The 19,386-nt window shown below is 37.1% G+C and overlaps 2 protein-coding genes across 2 annotated transcripts in view; both read right to left on the bottom strand.

Annotated features, from left to right (window-relative positions):
• Positions 1-3,695: 3,695 nt before the first annotated feature.
• LOC145764797 (organic cation transporter protein-like) lies at positions 3,696-14,404 on the bottom strand. Its single transcript, XM_082576473.1, has 14 exons — positions 14,259-14,404; positions 12,385-12,501; positions 11,770-11,899; positions 11,067-11,170; positions 10,160-10,314; positions 9,278-9,402; positions 9,002-9,106; positions 8,387-8,476; positions 7,057-7,142; positions 6,545-6,627; positions 4,888-5,034; positions 4,392-4,500; positions 3,965-4,243; positions 3,696-3,861 (listed from the first exon to the last, which is right to left on the bottom strand). Exons 1-14 carry the CDS (start codon positions 14,402-14,404, stop codon positions 3,792-3,794), a joined length of 1,746 nt encoding a protein of 581 aa, XP_082432599.1. The 3' UTR covers positions 3,696-3,791.
• Positions 14,405-16,026: 1,622 nt separating this feature from the next.
• The window catches only part of LOC145764314 (ATP-binding cassette sub-family C member 4-like), a 32,354-nt gene continuing 28,994 nt past the window's right edge, over positions 16,027-19,386 (bottom strand). Inside the window, exon 28 of the mRNA XM_082575933.1 lies at positions 16,027-19,024. Within this exon, the coding sequence (XP_082432059.1) occupies positions 18,944-19,024 (81 nt within the window). The 3' untranslated portion in view covers positions 16,027-18,943. The remainder of the gene's footprint in view (positions 19,025-19,386) is intronic.

Below are 19,386 nucleotides of genomic sequence, written 5' to 3' on the forward strand. Positions count from 1 at the left end.
ACCCTTGAGGTACCTTTTTAAGGTTTGGGTGGCAGTACAACTGGTCCTCGTGGGTATTCCGGACAGATTGGAAAGGCTTTTCGTACATGTGATAAAATGCCTATCCGACGATTTGAATCAATACCAAGTAATTTTCCTCATATGGGTGTGACCGATTTAAACACAGACTAAAGATACCTCCGGGACATTTGTCATTGCGTTTGTACAGGAGAAATTCCCAGTTCACTCGCCACAAGAAGTCCAGGTAAGCTTAATCACTCACGCTGGCTATCTGTGGGGAATTGCATTCTGCGATTTATATAGGGACCACAGAACCCTCTGATATAATTTAAAAACGCTGGCTACCTTTGTCATTAGGAAGGTATATGCTCCTATGTGCTCCTATATGCTCCTAAAGCGAAATCTCTGATTGTATCAATGGCATGAAACCAAAAACAGCTCCTGGTTTGGATGGCGTCTCCACTAAAACTGTTAAATTAGCTAAATGTGTCATTACTCCTGTCCTGGTCAAACTATTCAACAAATGCATTGCTCAAGAAGTTTATCCAGATTGTCTAAAACTATCACAAATCACTCCAGTACCAAAACACCCTCATCCCAAAGCCTTAACTGATTTTCGACCAATTTCTTTACTGTCGACATTCTCTAAAATCTTTGAAAAAATTCTATATCAAAGAATTAATAAATTTCTCAACAAACATAATATTTTGTCTACATGCCAGCATGGCTTTAAAAGTAATGACTCCGCTTCACTAGCCACAACAAGAATATATGACGAACTGTTATCTGCCATGAATCAAAAGGAATTCACATGCTCAATTTTTCTGGATTTAAGCAAAGCCTTTGATACTGTAGATCATAAAATCTTACTAAGCAAACTTTACAATTATGGCCTTCGAGGTAAAGTTCTGAGTCTTTTAAATTCCTACTTATCTAATAGACAACAATGTACTAAAATACTTGGAAATACATCTGACTTTGAACAGGTAAAATGTGGTGTCCCTCAAGGCTCTGTTTTAGGGCCATTACTCTTTCTGTTATATGTGAATGACTTACCAAATGCAACAAATTTTAAAACAACATTATTTGCTGATGACACCAATTTACATATGACAGATAAAGACTTAACTTGCCTTCAAAAAAGAGTAAATAAAGAAATGAAATTTGTCGATATTTGGATGAGACAAAATAAGCTGTCAATTAACTATTCAAAAACTGCATACATGATAATATGTAAAAATCCTTTCAAAGCCAAATCCTTTCAATTAAGTATTAATGGAAATCCTATTCAACAAGTAGATTCAATTAAATATCTTGGTGTTACCCTTGACAACAAGCTATCATGGAAATCACATTTAACTTGTCTTCGCACAAAGCTAAATAAAACTTGTGGAATTTTATATAAGCTCAAACATTTTGTACCACTTAGTACATTGCGTGTTTATTTTGCTCTTTTTCAATCTCATTTACAATATTCATTAATAAATTGGGGTAGGGCTGATAAATCTATTTTACATCCCATAGAAAATATTCAAAATAAAGCTCTTAGAGCATGTTTATTTTATCCTAGACATGCCTCTGTAAATTTATTATATGTTAAATTTGATGTTCCCAAGCTTAATGACTTAATTGAAATTGAGTATGCCAATTTCATGCACAAATATAAAAATGGACTTCTACCTGATTGCTTTAGTGCTTATTTTAATGATTTAAATAATATCCATCAACATAATACTCGCCACAGGATAAAATCCCAATATTTCTTACCCAGAACTAATAATAACTCAGGGCAAAAAATGCTACAGTACTTGGGACCCCAAGCATGGGGTAAGGTTCCTTCAGAAATTAAATGTTTGTCTCCCTTTTCATTCAAAAAGCAATATCAAACGCACTTGGTCGGTTGTTACTCTTGCTAAATGCAACTCTGTTGTGTATTTTTCAGTGAAATTGATCTGACATGTCTGACAACTTTTGGGATCTAATTTGTGTTTTGTTTGATTTCTCTGTTTTTGTTTTGTTTTTTTATGTTATGTTCATATACAATCTTCTCATGTTTTGGCTTGCATTTACTAACCCCCACATTACGATTGTAACCTTATTCAACGTTTCATTATTTTCTCTAAGTGTTTTCAGTATAATTTTCATTGGTAGTATTTTTTTGTAAAATACGGTACTGCCGCCGGGGTGGAAGCTGACTTGGTGACCTCATAAGGTCTTTCGCTTCCTTCCTCTCTCACTTCTATGTAATGTACCAATGTATTTGTCGTGATAATTTGAGAAAAAAAATAAACCAGTGATTGATTGATTGATTGGTTTATGTGGTTCGAAATAAAGTGCAATCTACTCTGTATCAGCGGTGCTTTTCATCTATGGCAAACCATCAGCAAATCTTGCTACCTGTCGGATAAACTAAAGGCCATTGTCGACCCTGCTAGTCAAAGAAATGGATTTTTGGCCACAGCGAAAAATGCTGTTTGGCAAAGAATCACATGTGCGTGAGCTGAGAATACGCCGTATAGCCTACTGCTTGCACGACAAACTCCTGTTTACGCTGAAATCCGGCGCTTCAAACTGCCAAAATTCAATTTTAACACTGTCAGTTATGTTGATATGATATGCTGGCAAACCGATAACAACAAAACCGAACCTCCAATAATTATGAAACAACAGAGAACTGTGGTCGTGCGAAAACATCAATACAAGCCAACATTCTCTCAATTACCCCTGCCACACACAAGCATTCGAGCGAGGTGTCAAGGTTGTCACGGAGGCCTCTGTTGCAGTATGTGGTGGCGCTAACCGCGTTGGATTCATCAGAAGTCGGCTACGCAGTCCAGCAAAGACATGCCCCGTCTCAATACAAAACAAGATTTTAGATTATGTTCTTAAAAGGATTGCGTATCTTACATGTACTTGTACCATAATTCTACTAGTAAATATTGATTTTCTGCGTAATTTACAATGATTCGCGGGAGGCAGTGCAGTTACAAATGTGTAAAAATGGAATTTTTAAAAATTTGCAATTCTTTTTTGAATTTTAAACTTTGTTGGGGCACCCCAAGATATTACTTTTTTTTGGAAATTTATTTTTGCGTTGTGCTTACAATGTCAGTGCACAACTTTTCCGCACTATTAATACGCGATTAAAAATTAAAGCAAAAAATAAAATTTTTGGAAATTTTCCACTTTTTCTAATATTTCAACTTCTTTGGGGCACCCCAAGATATTAAAATTTTTGAATTTTTTTTGTGTTGTGCTTACAATGTCAGTGCACAACTTTTCCGCACTATTAATAAGCGATTAAGAAAAAAAGTTGAAAAACGATCCACCCTAGCGTACAACACTGGTTTTCATGTAGTCAAACTCTCAAAAACCATACTCTGCTCAACACTGCTGTCTGGTTTTGTGGCCGTGCTAACTACTGACATACACCCTACTACATGATTTTCCATTCAGGCACGTTTTAAACCCTTGTTTTGCCACCTTTTCCCGTTCATTAACGTGCTGGTAGGTCTTTATCGATTTTTGTAGTTAGTATCTTTTTCGTCCCGGACGCGTTAATGACGAAAAATAAAATGATTGATTGGTGAATGATGACCATCATTAATGGAAATTTCTTGCTGCTTAGTGTCTGGCTGGTCAGTGATACGAAGAACTATATTGAACTGACGATAAATTGAAAAAACTCTGCCAAAAGCATACTCAGACGACTTTTGTAAAGGAAAAAGCTACAATAAAATTATCTTTAGTACAGTATTACAGTATCTTTATCTTCATAAAGCTGATGGCGTTTAAAGTCGATGAGTGGTCACTTTGGTATCCATGGCATTGTTATCGTATCCCTCGTTTTGGTTGAAGGAGCTGGAAGATGCAAACAAACAATTCGATCAGCAACAGCTCTGCAACAAATGCGATTTGTACAGAAATAATCTTGATTGAATGATTTTAACAGACATTTTCTTACCCCATATCCACTTTATGGTTTGATGTTGCGTCTAATTCGTCGGTTAAAATTGTTTTGATATTCTCTCCTCTGTAAAACGTCTCTGCTTCTTCGATGGACTCCATCATGTTTCTTCCAGAAGTTTCCGGCAAAGTGTAAACAATCAAAGTAGCAATGGCCGCCGCGACGCCGAAAATGACGTTTGGAAGCCAGGTTATATAGTTTTGCAAGGCGATTACGAGAGGCGCCAAGATGCTTCCCACCCTGGAAGCCATAGAAGACATGCCAACCCCGTTGCTCCTACACAAATAGAAGCAAACCAAGTAGTTAATGTTTTTCATATAAGCCAATGAAAAGCTTTTCTTAAAAAAATGTACACACATGACGACAACGTCAACAAATAATTACTAGTCACTGCTTTTCATTACGAACAAATGTTTTAGCGCACCTCACAACGGTAGGATAGAGTTCAGATGTGAAGTTGTATATGACTGCATAAGATCCAGATATCCCAATCTTCGCAATAAAAGCAAATGCCACACTCACCTGTTCCAAAGCTGTACAATAATAACCGGGTAAAACTACTTAAGCTACAACTGGAAGAAGATTAAAATTATTTTTAAGCGTACTTGTCATTGTCGTTATGTCTTGCTTTGGACAAACAAAATGAAACGCGGTTGACAGGTCCTAATCGAAGGTCAATACATTCAATCGTTGTTACATTTAACTTGATAGAGATTAATTTTTCTCAGCAGCCTCCATTGCAAACGGGCTACCAACTAATATGCGTAGCTCAGTGCAACCGCTTTAGAATCTCAATGCAGGAAAATTGTTGTTTACAATGCCCAAATAATAGAAAACTGTGACAAAATATTCTAATTGAGAAGACTACGCTCAATACGAGTTACTAAAACACCTCATACAATTAGCCGCAACGTACGTACTGTAGTTATTAGAGAACTCATTGACAATTGTGCTGCAAATCAATCCAATGCACGCCACGGAAAGCATAGCAATTTCCATGATCCGCCTTCCAAGTCTGTCCATAAGAAGGATGACGATGATGTAAGAGACAATTTCCATCACACCGTCTGAAAAATGTTGATGCGTGGTCATAATGAACTTTAAGCAGTGTTTCCCCGAGTTTAATCAAGAAACGTTGCGCCGCTTATTCAAAGTTTCAACGTCGCTAGATGTTAAAGCGATGTAGAGGCAACATTTGTTAGCTGTGAAGCACACACTCAGTTTCGTTGACACGCTCAGGATAGCCTACACCAGTGGTTCTTAACCAGGGTTCGATCAAACCCCTGGGGTTCGACGAAGCTGTTTCAGGGTTCGACGCGAACGTCCTCTAAAACATTAACACACGGCCTACTGAATAGTATATCAGCGAATATTTTTGGCCTGATTTTTGGAAAATATTGTCCAGCCGAAACTTAATTGCGGCTTACATGATGGTAAACAAACATCTGTGTGTTTGACGCGTGATGTAGGCTAATGATGTCATCTGCATGTAACACAGAATGCAAAAATATATATTACTACGTCACATTGTAAAAAAAAATCGGTAAGAAGAACTTAATTTTCTCAAAGCATGAATTTCCTCATGCTTGCTTTTTGTATGGAACTGCAGAAGCAGGGCTCTCACTTTTAAGGGAATTTAGTTCTACTTTCAATTTTTAAGGAAATTATTTTTGTAAGGATATCGAAAGGATTTTTTTAGCTCGCTTACTTTACTGTATTTGTACTTTTTTTGTAAGCGTAGGCAGGTTTGCTCAAGGTTTTGTATTGACTGGGGGTAGTGATCAGTAACCAGCCATCAGTCAGTACCGGACCGATAGGCTTACATTTTATTTCTTCACTGTAAGACACAGATATTTATGCTAGAAAAAAGAAAGGGTCATGGTTGCCTCACCTTTTTGAATGTAACATATTAATAACAACGAATGATAAAAGTAAGCACGAAGACAGCACACTTCCAACAGTGGTCATTTCATGCGCATTTCATACATGTTGTTTTATTATGTACAATAAATTAATAATAATATAATAATATTTTCATCAGTTGTTTAACTTTAGCCAAACATGCCTGCCAAAAAACGAAAGTGCAAACAAATGGAAAATTATCCTCTTGTTACAAAAGTCGCCGTTGAAGTTCTCATGTCATTCGTAACTACTTATTTATACGAGCATGCGTTTTCCACTCTGGTGGATGTTAAAGCAAAAAAACGAAGTTGCATGCGAAAATGACATGAGAATTGCTGTTTCTGAGACAAAGCCTCGAATCTCACAATTGGTCTCAGAAAAAGAACAACAGAGGTCTCATTGATGCAGTATAGGCCTAATGTATTAATATTAAATGTGATAGATTTTTGTTTTTGTGACTCAGCAAAAATTTAGGGTTCAACGAAAGCTTGCAGATTAGCGTAAGGGTTCGGCAGGTTAGCAAAGGGGAAGAATCACTGACCTACACGTTGGAAAAGCAAACTCAATGTCGTATTGAGCCAATGCACGTTTACATATTTTTTGCTGGATAATGTTTGTAGAAATTTAGTAACTTTCTGTTTTCTTTTAATGCGCAAACAAGAACAAATAACTTACTAAGAGTATTGTTGACAAATATGTCCCCAGCTAATGCTCCGGCATTGAGAGAAATTCCGTAATAAACCAACGAGTTGATCAACCTAAATACAATACAGTTGTTTTGAATTTTTCAAAACAACATTTTTAAGATATTGATGAAGTAGGCTGCGCTGCTAATTTGTGGATCACATTTTTAGTTGATATTATGCTCTCGAGAACAAGAGAACCGATTTAAAACAAATGCTGGGGTACCATAAAACTTTTCTGGATTTTTGGTAAGTCTCCATTTGCTGATATAAAATATAAAACAAAAGCTGTAGATTTCATCAATCGATTTTTTTTTTTTTTCAGAAGGAAGCTAAGAAGTTTTTACATTTCATTGCATTTTTTACACCATTGAGCATCAATACAACACTGACTTTTTACTGACAATGGTCGATTTATTTAATGAAATAATTGTAGTCGCTGCGGTTTGGATGTTTCTTTACGATAGGCCTACACAAAATTTGAGACTATAAGTTTACTCTCACCAGCATAGCATGACTTTTAATGTGACTTTTCGTATCCCGGTTGTCCTGAATAAAGCGGAGATAGAAAATGATTGTTCTTCGTTTTTCTGCAAAAATGATTAGAACCAAATCTTACAATGTAGACTACTTCAAAGCACTATGTAAAGTATCTTACGTGTAAGAATTAATGTTGTGATGTTGTAAAGATTTCGTGAGTAAAGACATAATTGAGGTTACCAAACCATAATGAGTAACAAATTGTTCATAAAACGCATAGGCTAGACTTTATTCCAACATGAGTCCTATGTTTCATTCTTCGGACCAGTAGCGCACCCAGAAAAAACATTAGGGAGGGCTAATTCAGAAATGTCGGCCAAGTGATTTGCGATAACATTCACAGAGACAATAGGCCAATGCCAGTGGCCTAGCCAGAAATTTTGAAAAGGGGTTTTGACGGCCGACGGGCAAGCCAGACGTCTAAAACGACACCCAGCGGTGGAGGGTCTAGGGGGCCTCCCTCAAAAATTTTTGAAAAATTACTTTGAATTGGTGCATTCTGAGAGCATTTTCAACAAAAATGTGGGTATGAATATTCCTATAAAATGGTGCTGTCCGGTGGCATAGCAAAATAATAAGATCATGTTTTCGGAAATAAAGCTTAGTCTCTATGCTTTCTTGTTGCTAATTTCTGGCTGAGATATTTAAATGTTTGGTATTGGCAAAACTCGCTCTTTTAATGCAGTTTTATTTAAAATTAGGCAAACTTTGTTTTAGAGAAATAAAGAGACTGAAAGCATCATTATGAATATCGTGTTGTCACGCGCGTGCTAAAAGGGGGGAATGAAACTCACGTTGTGATACATGGAATATCACGTTGTGATACATGTTGACACCTCTTGATGTATCACGTACTCAGTGGTGCAAATTTTTTTGTAGTTATTTATGTAGTTTCCTTTTCCTAATGTAATTTTACCTTCAAGAAGTTGAAACTCATTGCATTTTTACGAATATTTTCAGGTTCCTGATGAGGGCTTAAGATAAGCCGAAAACGTTCGACTGTTAAAACTATTTGTAATTGTAAATATGTAAAATATATTGTTATAATGCTCAGCCCTGTTATATTTTTGTGTCTTATTCATATCTAACCTGTGAGCAAAATGTATAAATGGGGAACATACAAAAATTTTATTTTTGGTGGCAGGTTTTGGGGGGGCTTGAGCCCCCTTAGCCCCATGCTGGGTGCGCTACAGCTTCGGACTTATCCTGTTTATCTCAATACCTTATAATTAAAGTAATCTCGAAACAAATGATCACGAGAGACAATATGTGCCTCACAATAATCATAACAAACCTCTGTAGCATTTGCATTCTGTTCAGCTTCTTTCCAAATTTTGTCTTCATCCAGTTGCACTCTATTGAATTTTGCAAATCTTTTGGTTATCTGATCAACAACAACAGCATATGTTTTCCTCCGATATGTTACATTCAAAATACCTCATACTTTGACTGGGGATTTGTTAGGCTTGCTTCAAATTTGTTATCAAAGAAAACAATAACAAACACCACCCATTGTATATCATAGCATATTATTCATGTTACTTTATTTTTCGTCAATAACAAGTCTGGAACAAAAAATACTGTATATTTTTTCCTTTTTTGGGGAAACGTTATTTGGTGTTAGTTGAAAGATGTATGTTTATTTTTGAATTATCTATGATTAATACCATGGATTATACCACGGTACATCAATAAAGTTTTTGTTTGTAAAAGTGCATCTTATCAGGTACAATTCGCTTCCTCGTACTTCTCTAATTTTGAACAGTGCAACGAAGTGAGACTGTGGAAGTGTCGCAATGGTTCTGTTATGCCTATGTGGTTAGGTATTTATGCTTAGATTCTGAATGTAAAAATAACTTGAAACTTTAAAAGTAATTTTGATTTAACTGCAAAGCAAATAAAACGTCACCTTCTTTCCTTCCTCTTCCTTTCCATTTGAGAACAACCACCTCGGAGATTCAGGAATGAAAAGCAGGAAAACAGCGTAAGGTAGCCCAATAATCCCAGTGACCAGCTGAAAGATAAATCAACCGATAAACAAAACAAGTCAAAAAAAGCAAGAAAAGCAGCTAACGTTTCCGGGAAACGAGGCCTAACGTGAAACTAAACGTTGAGCCACGTGTATAAGTAGTGTAACTGCGTTAACAAAGTTGACTGTTTGCTCATGAACAAAGTAAATTCTTACATTCATCTCGTGCCAGTCCCTCCATTGATACGCAACCCCAGACAATATCATGTAACCAATCGCAAAAAATATTTGAAAACTAACACCTATAGGTGTTCTCCACTTGTTGGTGGTGATTTCCATGACTGAAAAAGTTACAAATAAAATTATTTTTTTTAATTAAATAAATCAAGAATCACGTCAGATAGCCTACGGTCACGTGATCACCATCACGATGAAGCATAATAACAACACAGGTACGAAGAGTGTAAATGGAGGAAACAACTTTGAAATTAAATTTAAATCTGTTTTCATGCTGAAGACTCAGAAGACGTTCACACAGTTGAAATGGTCGTTAAAAAATGCAAGAAAGATAACAATAACAATAGAAACATTTAGGATGTTTGAAATAAAACAAATGGCTGACGTAGCATGACGTCTGTGCTTTGTATTAACTTTCACAAACAAGTCGGTGATATCTTTTGGGTACATGTCTTGTCTGAGTAAACTATTACACATGACCACTGAATTAACAAAATAGAAATTTAAATTTTAAAACCCGCACTCTTTCTCCCTTGTTAATTTTATGATCATTTGCAATTGTTTACCACATGTGTGTAACAGAATGATTGTTCTAGTACAGCACACAATACATAAAAATAGCCTGCCGATGAATAAAATGTTCATTATCATGAAGTTCCTTCCTCTCGTCGAGGGTTTGAAACAATGAAACGCCAAGTTTCCAGATAAAAAGCTATCCAGGTTAAATTCATAGGAAAAAAATTACGAAAGTTATAAAACTATCTGTACAACCTCAAACTGAAAAATATATTTCATTACGGCAGCAACAATTTTTGTCCTAAAAGTAACTTCAATCTTTATACAAAAGTCTTTGGTACTCACGATAAACAAAACTGGTTAAAAAGCATCCAAAGCCGAAGAAAGCGACCATAAAGCGACAAGTGACAAATAACCAGAAGTTATGAACAAATGAGCATCCAATAAGGGCACAGAAGCTGAGAATGCAGCAACCTATCATGATCAGCCTTCTTCCAAACCTTGAAGGAAAAATCATCAAATTATTTTCTTTTTGACTACACTACGCAGTAACGGTTTGTTTTGTTTGTCGTATCCAGGCTTACGCCCGATGGTTGAAGATTTAAATTAAGTGGACGGGAAGGCAAGAAAACCAATCTTCGTGACCAACTTCAGGCATGCCTTTGTCTTACCAAAGACACAGCCGCATGCTCTTGAGTGGTGTCGAACCGGCGCCCTTTCAAAAGTCGTTCCAGGGCTCTCACCACTCGGCAATGCAGCCGACAATAACGGTTAGTCTATAAACTGTGAAGTGTTGCTTTGGTATTTCTGAACGACATTCAGCAGATGAAAACAAAGCCAAGGATTTACTCAGTTTTAAATTTTGGTAGCTGGAAAATAAATTTTGTTAGCTACCGTTGCTTAAAAAACTTGCAGTAAGCTATATTACGTTACAAATGGACTCCTTTGCCAAAAACAAAATAAAGCATATACGAACTGTCATACTGAGTCACTACACCATCACTATTAACCTCATTAGCTCCAATAGCTTAGTTGGCTAAAGCACCTGACTATGATTGTGCACAAAGAAACTGTAAGATCAAAAGCGCTGATTCGGCTCTCGAGGTGTGCGCTTGAGCAGCGCATGTGACGCGTTCTATTCAGCGGCACCTAGTGGATGGAATAATTCATAGATAACAACACTTCGAATGGGGAAACTTTGTTAATTTTGGTGAGAAAGGCATGCGTCTTGAAGGTATTAATATTGACTTACTTATCCGATAAAGCGCCAAAAAGAACGGACCCAAGTAAGATTCCAACCATGTAGATTGATGTTGCGATTGGGTCAAGAATGCTTTGGTCGCAGACGAGATCAAACTTAAAACAACAGCACGTATTAGTAACGCAAAATGCAAATGTAGCTAACTGCTCTTGGCTGATGCTGAGCTGCGTCGGATGTAGCTTTTCAAAATGCAAATGGGTTGAAACTTCGGACAGAAGAAAATGAAGCTCTCCCAAACGATAACTCATCCGCCTTTACAAATATCTCACATCTTTGACAACTTTCGGTTGCCGCCTTCAACAATACCTTACAGCGCATTGTCAAAGAAACAGCCACGTGCTCGGCTAGATGAGGAACTAACGTCCTTTCAAAAGTCACTCAAAAATTCTCATCATTCAGTCAGATAGCTGATAAACCAGATGATAATACTTCTGTGTCGTACAGTATTTTTGTTGTGATTAATTTTTACATTTCAATTCCAAAGTTATGAAACGTATTGAACTCGTCAGCAGAAACCCAATCGCCGAACCAGGATATGGAAAAGCGCACAATTGCTGTTACAAAAAAGTATGTTTTCAGTGATCACTCAAAGTGAATTTACTTTTAAAAATTCTGAAATAATTTAGAAGTGACAACACCTTATTTACACACTGGCATTAGGCAGCCAGCCTCGCTTTTGATTCTTGTTCTTTACCTCTGTTATGACAGTTCTTGGGAACAGGGACGTGTCATAATAAAAACCCATATCGCACTTAATCGCATCAGCCGATGTATTCACGCATTGTAAGCTGCCGTCGTCACATAAGCTTAAGTTGTATCCGTACCTGCAAATTGCAATGTTCGGTAAACGACACTCACGACACCTGCGTGCAATTTTCCTTTTCAAACTGTATTTAGATCATGCATATCATGGCAGTGGTGAAACAGTGTTTTTGACTTTGGTTCTGGTAAATCGTGATGATTTAATTCCAAGTTGGGTCACTCTTACCAAAGACTTTAAAACGAATGCCGTACGTGTTCTTTCTTTCATAAAGCAGTGTTAGGCCTAGTACTTCCCAGTAATGACTTGATCAAATTATGCAAATGTGATGCAAAACTAAAAACGTGCAGTAGGCTAGCTTAAAATCAGGAATTCAGCAAAAATCTTCAGAAACATGAGGACAAATAAACATGTTATTCCATTTCCCAAGCAGCTAAAAATATCTTCTTTAACCGTGAAAAGTAGTTGCAATAAACCCAAACCAACCAAGAGAAAAGCAAGTTGCGTGATAGCCTATAGCCAGCCTGCTAAAGAAAACACGAAGGTTACCTGTAACATGTGTTGTATTCTTCTTTTTGAGAGTCATACGGAGTGGTCAGGTTTAGTATTTCTTCTTCCGTTAGATTTGGAAAAACATTTTTGTCGTCGAAAGGTGAGACATTGCATCTAATGCAAACAATGCAATAGTTAGTCATTGTCATAAACACTGAACAAACACAGAGCAACAACATGTAATGGTGAGGTTAAAACGTCAAAGGTCTTTCTGAAATGTGTCCTAAACATCATAAGTCCATTCTGTCATTCTTCGTGACCTGGTTGCGTCAGCGGTTTAAAGGAAATCAGGGATGCCGGGTTTATGCTTAGAAGAGGCTTTCTCATTCCTAGGAAAAAGATTTCCTCTAGACCAGTGGTTCCCAACCTTTTTGTTGTCACGGACCCCTTTAGACAAATTATTAATTCTGCGGACCCCTACCTAAATTTTGCCTGAAACTCAATTATTAACATACTATTGACTATTGTAATAATTATGCCACTCAACTACTGTACCGGTACTGTGTCATATTGCATTGCCGCTATGACTCCTGCGGCAAATATCAGGTTAAACCAGTGGTTCTCAACCTTTTTGACCTTGCGGCACCCTATCAAAGAGATAAATAGTTTGCGGCACCCTGGTAAAACTGGATCAATTTTATGAGGTTTCTGCATTTCAAATAACTGTATGAAATAACAGAATGAGTTGTACAGTAGCCTATAGCGCGGGTAAATAAAGGTATTTATTCAAAAGTTAGTGTGAAATTTGGGCATGACTTCTTGCACAAAGGCCCTTAATATTTGGAGGCACATTCGATAAAGCCACTCGCATTTCTTCCTCGACTATAAGCAGTCGTTCTCGTTTTTTAGTTTTTATGTTCGTTAATACAGAAAATCCACTTTCACATAGGTATGACGTGGAAAACTGCAGCAAAAGCACAATAGCTTTCTTCCAAACGCAAGGTTATATATTCATTTTGAATTTTTATCCAGAACTCGTCGAGAGGCATCTGCTTGTGCATAAGCTTAAAATTTCCATTGTTACGAATGTCAATTAATTCTTCTTCTTCTTCTTTAAGATTCAAAACAATATGAGAGTCCAGTAAAAATGGATTTCTCGGTATCTTCGCAAAATAAAATCATGAAACCTTGCAATAATGATGCGTTTTAAACGTTTTTATGGAAAGAACAACAACGAGTTAAAATCTCTTTCACACTGTTTTTCCTGGTTGAGAAAACAAAGGCTTACCGCGGATTATCAACCTACCGCCAGCGATTTCCCCACTAAGCGACTCTCCAGAAAGGAGCAGGGAATAACTGGGAGACGCCAAACTTAATACGCACTGAAACCCGGTTAGAAATAAATAAATTTCGCTCTTAACGGGTTAAAGTTAAAATAAAGAATGAGCCGCAGTATTGCAATATCTCAATATCTCGCGGCACCCTTGAGCATTGCAATTGGCACCCCAGGGTGCCGCGGCACCCCGGTTGAGAACCACTGGGTTAAACAGTTGCTCAAATAAGAAAATGAATGAATTGTTCAAGAAATGTCAGCAGTATTTAAATATTAAGGTGACCCAAATTGCCATGCCGAAACTTTTTCAAAGTAAGCAAATTTAATGAGAGGGCTGTTGTTGCAGTTTATTCTCGCGGGCTTGAGCTTGACACAATTGCATTTAAAGAGAGAAATGAAAGTAAAAAGATCGCTTTTTCGTTTTTTTTTCCAAAATTGATCAACATAATCAGGAACCCCAAATGCTTTCTCACGGACCCTAAAGGGGTCCGCGGACCCCAGGTTGGGAACCACTGCTCTAGACCTATCACTCTGCTATTTAAAATGTTTACTTTGTCTATTCCGCCTAAAAGAAGTGCCAAAAAATGAGAGAGCTCACCTGTAGTCCGGTTTGTAATTCATGAAAACTGGAGCCAAGGAATTAATGCCGGATGGTATGCTGTAGTAACATACCATGATCACCAGCATAATTTGGTAGCGGCCAAACCCACCAATATATTCCAGGATGACATCAAAGTCGATCATTGTTACTGGAGACCCTTTTTGATAACTTTTAAAAAAAAACACCGCTGTGTTGGTTTGTAGGCTGACGTTTTCGCTGCAATAGTCAGAAATGGAAGCAACCTGAGCTGAAAACATAGAGTTACAGAAATATTTGAAAATTACGAGCAGAATGTGGGCCATAGTAGCACGGAGCTGCAGGTTTTTGTCTGACTCTCTTCAGAAGCTGTCGTCAGCATAAAAGCCTCAAATTACATTTCGTTTTTCTTTTATAAATATTTCATCACTTTTAGACTTATTTGATTCTGACGTTAGCTCCTGATGAGAGTCAAGACGAAAACCTGAAGCTTCGAGCTACCATGAACAACATTCTACTCGCAATTTTCAACTTCTGTACCACCAATCAACTCTTCAAGAAAGATTTGTTTTGAAATTGATACAGTAAGCTTAATTTCTGCTGAAAATCTTACGTAGGCTAATACACTGGTAATTTTTGCTTCTGGAACAAAATTCGCCACATTTACCGCAAGTGCAGTAGAAACGGAGTAGGCCTACCACGGCCTACGTTGTGTAGAAATTGATGACATTTCTTCTGTCAGAGGGAGCAGCATCACACCAAGTAGAAAGGTTGAAATTTCATTTGAAATAAAACAACTCGAAATTAACTCAATCCTTTTATAAAACTCAGGGATATCTAGAGAAGGGGATACTCATGACACTATCAGGGCGGTAGTTTGTAGTGCTTTAAACATGTGTTTCTTTTTAAAATCATAGAAAGTTTTGTAGTGCAGCTGCTTCAATGAGCTACAGAAGACAGTTAGCAAATGTTACGTAGAGCATATTTAAAGAATAGGCTACCTGTTTACAAAGACAGTTGAAAAGTTACCAGTAAGCTGTTTTTTAAACAAAGCCTGATGCGGTAGGCTAGATGTAAAGCAAAGTATATGGGTAGTTGAATTAACAAGTAACCATGAGCATGCTGTGATTATCCAGGCCTGATGCTAATTAGCGCAATGCAAGTTATCATAACAAGATTTATTAAACTACTATCGGTGCCAATTGTCATTTTACGATAAACACAGATTATTTACGATAAACAAAAGCCCTTCTATTGTCAGACGTAATAAAAGCCTTCGCATCCCCTTCTTTAGATATCCCTGATAAAACTCTCAGCTAATAAGGTAGTTCAGCTACAGACATGCAAGCTACTATTTACCCTAGAATATATCTTCATGCAAGCCATTACGTTTTAAACCTTTCGAGGCTTGGCATATCTTACCAAGTTGATTCCAATGCAAACAAACAAGCTAATTAGTAACGAAATCTCTGAATCTTGACAAACCTTTGCTTTAGGTAGGCAAAATTAAATGAATTATTGCACATTGACTTGTCAGTTAATAATTAAAAACAAGACTGCACTTTTGAAATTTGCGCAGCGATGCAATGGGGTTACTCTAGGTGAAATCAAAACTCAGGCCACTTGCTATATAAATAATAATCAGTAATCATCTGATCATCGATGGTTTTTGATAAATTTTCCATCAATGTCAGGCTGATTCCATCATCTAAATTAGTCTGACTGTTGTCCGGCTGAGTCCACCATCTAAACTGGTCTGACTGTATCAATAAAATGAGTGTACCATGCATTTTGATTGCGGAAAATATATTATTCGTAAATTAAGAAAGTCGTGCATATAGAATAATAGCGCGTCGCATATTTTTGCTTATTTTATGACACAACAATAACAACACAGATAACACATAGAAAGAAAACAATACAGACATTGTACTTATCAGCATATCAGCAAGATGTAAGCTAGGCAAGTTCGAGTCCACTATCAATCTACGTCATGTAGTTCCATTCAGCTGTTGTTTTTTTTTGGTTTTTTTGAGTTTACAGACTTTAGGGCACTCACCCGCTGTGATTGCTTAGTTTCTTTCAGCATTTGAAAGAACTGAGGAATTGTCGGGTTAAATTGGACGCACTTGCATCGATATACCACATAGCGTGCGCATAAAAGTAAACAATTTGACAAATTACAATTCGCTGTTCCAAACAGAATTAACTGGTCATTTGCTATCAAAGAATATCTCATCTTTGTTGAAATCCAAGAAAAAACATCTTCCCAATAATTTTGTACAACATGACAGCCACAAAACAAATGAAAAACATTCTCCGTAGCAATTTTGCAAAATGTACAGGGGTTACTCTCTTTTAGACCAAACGCACACAACGCATCATTGGTTAACATCGCTCTGAAGTTCAACTTTATTTGAAATGCTCGTAATTTGCTTGCTAGCATACTATAATGTACAGATTGTAAACGTTACACCACAGCGTCGGATTCCAATTCATTCCTGAAATTTGCTGCCACCTGTTTTGTAGCTTTGTAGGAATTAATTTGACTTTGTCAAGGAAAAATTGATATGCAGTTTTTTGTGGATTCACATTTTGTGTTTATGTTGACTGTGAGTGTGGAAATGTGGTTTGGTCGATTTAAATTGCCGTTGTCTCTATCCTAAGAGGAAGGTAATGATGAGATGACTTGATAAATCTAACAAATGTTTCATGGTTGGGTATCAAGTCGTAAGCTGAGAATATTTGATCATAAGAAAGGTATTGTTCGTTATAGTCTAGCAATTGGCCAAAAAGAGAATTTGTGCCTCGGCTAATTCTTTTATTTCCCATTGAGCTTTATCGATTTGTTTACCCACACGGGCTGATGCAAAGTTTCGGTGTGTGATGTGTTAGTGGCAGCCTAATATTTGTAGAGACCTCATGCACGCTAAAGTTGACTGGAAGGAAATAAAACTTTTGATTTTTTTTTTTGGTTGAAGCAAATATGTTGCTTGCTACACAATTGTACACATGAGAATGGTTTGACACCAAAGCTTGTTCAACAATCTTCCAAGGAGCAGAATAATCTTCATGAAGCAGTTTGCTTATCTATCGAGGTTTAAACGCGTAGATGTAAAGTTGTTTGTCCGGCATTCCTATGCCTCCTTCATGTACGTCGCAACAAAGAGTCATAGGTTGAGGTTAGACAACAATTTTTTTAGGCATCAAAGTAGGAAAAGCGTTAAGTTTGTACATCTGCGTGGACGTCTACAAACTTTTAATGATTTTTTTCCCCAGTAATGTTAATTCTCGCAAAGACCACACGTTTATTAAAGTTGAAATTTTCTGTAGACAAGGGTCAAAATTTAGAGTGCTAATAAATTGTTGTCGGTGATGCTGGTCTGACCAAGACAATAATGCCAAGGTAAGTAAAATGGTTTTCTGCCCAAATTAGGTTTAGCCAACCTAAAGGCTTGCTATTTCCTAAGTTGGTGCAAATGTGAAAAAGTGTGATATGTGTTTTTATAATTTGAAATTATTACAACAAGTTATAAAGGCTTTACTTTGTATATTTTTTATACTTTTTTTGGCTTATCTCATTGAGCACGCAGTAGGCCTACTTTAAAGATAATGCAACTATACGGCCTATGTAATAAAAATCTTGCAAGCCAATCAAGAGAAATATCGGTATAATCAAAAAATATTTACGCTCGCTCCGCCCGGTGCACCACTACAATCTCAGAGGTCTGCACTCTGCAGGTGAACCCTGAGATAAAATAGGGAAACACTGGGTTGGAGTAAGAGAATCGCGAAGAGATGTCCGCTTGATGGCGACAAAGAGCAAAAGACTGTGTGGTGATGAGAGATAAACTTTGCCATGGTTGAAAATAGAGACAAAGATTAGCATTTTGACCTCACACGCTGAATCTAACATTAGGCATAAGCCTGCACTCAACAATAAAAATCAATCAGATTTTTTCCTGGAAATTAATGTACGTATTAGAGCTGTTCAAACAGCACGTGACGTCATTTATGCGCTGTTTTCACCACTGCGCACATCACCAACACGTTAAATTGTCTTCAAGCAACACAGCATCAATACAACAACCCCTATCACATTTGTTAGTTGAAAGTAAGCTCAGGCTGGCCTAATCATAAAAGGGCAAAATGCAAAATCTAACCGGTGCACGCAACCAACCACAAGCTAAATCACATGTTTCGCTAGATTACTGTGTGTCAGCTGCTCCTCTAATGACTTTCAAACATCTTTTTAAAACTAATAGAAAGTATGTACTGTGATAAAACTTGTCTTGAGGTTAAGTGGCCCGTACATTGTTATGACATGTCTCAGTCATTAGACTTTGTGAAGCGGCAACAAAACATGGCGGTTCTTCCTTTATGCAAAATAACAAAAATGATTGTGGCATCAACAGAAAGTAAACAAGTTCCCTTGAATACGATTCGGAATGACAAAACAGAGTAATTCAGATTGCGAAACTTCGACGGAATATTGCAGACACATCTAGTACACTATAGCATGATGAGTACCTATTGCCTACATTCGCGAGATCAATGATTGCAACGTAATCATTAAAAGAATAGCTATGATGCAAATAAGACGAAAATCTAGAATAAGAAAAAATGATCACGGTAGCAGCCACATGGCAAAACAACTCCGCTGCCCCTGAGAAATCCATTCTCGTTCATTGCAGACGACATTTTTCTCATTTTGAAGTATTGTTTGTGCCATAACATGACGCTGCTTCACATAAGACGTTGCTTTCACCGAAGCGTTTCGAATATGTCTGCAGATATACGTGATCTGTTGTAACTTAATACTCTTGTAATATAAGGCTAATATAATCATTAGACTGCAAACTGCACTACTGCAAGTCAGCATAACTGGAAATAATTCTACAGCCAACTGTTAGGCGAGATTCGCACCGAACATACAAAACTGTCCTCAGCATACAAAAACGTCGTACGAAAAATGGCGCATGTTTGTTTCCTTTCACCATTCACACCAGTATACAATTCTGGTGTGAATGGTAAAAAGAAACAAACATGCGCCATTTTTCGTGCGACGTTTTTGTATGCTGGAGACAGTTTTGTATGTTCGGTGTGAATCTCGCCTTAGGTTTTCAGGTTAATGTAATTAAGTAGGCGT

Source organism: Aplidium turbinatum, chromosome 2 (assembly GCF_918807975.1).
Source record: "Aplidium turbinatum chromosome 2, kaAplTurb1.1, whole genome shotgun sequence".
NCBI classification, from domain to species: Eukaryota; Metazoa; Chordata; class Ascidiacea; order Aplousobranchia; family Polyclinidae; genus Aplidium; species Aplidium turbinatum.

Coding starts and splice junctions, on each gene's coding strand:
- LOC145764797 (XM_082576473.1), bottom strand. CDS start 14,404: ATGATCGACTTTGATGTCATCCTGGAATATATTGGTGGGTTTGGCCGC. Junction 7,143..8,386: donor AGAATGCAAATGCTACAGAG/GTTTGTTATGAT, acceptor TCATTTTTGCAG/AAAAACGAAGAACAATCATT. Junction 5,035..6,544: donor ATTTGTCAACAATACTCTTA/GTAAGTTATTTG, acceptor AACATTTTTCAG/ACGGTGTGATGGAAATTGTC.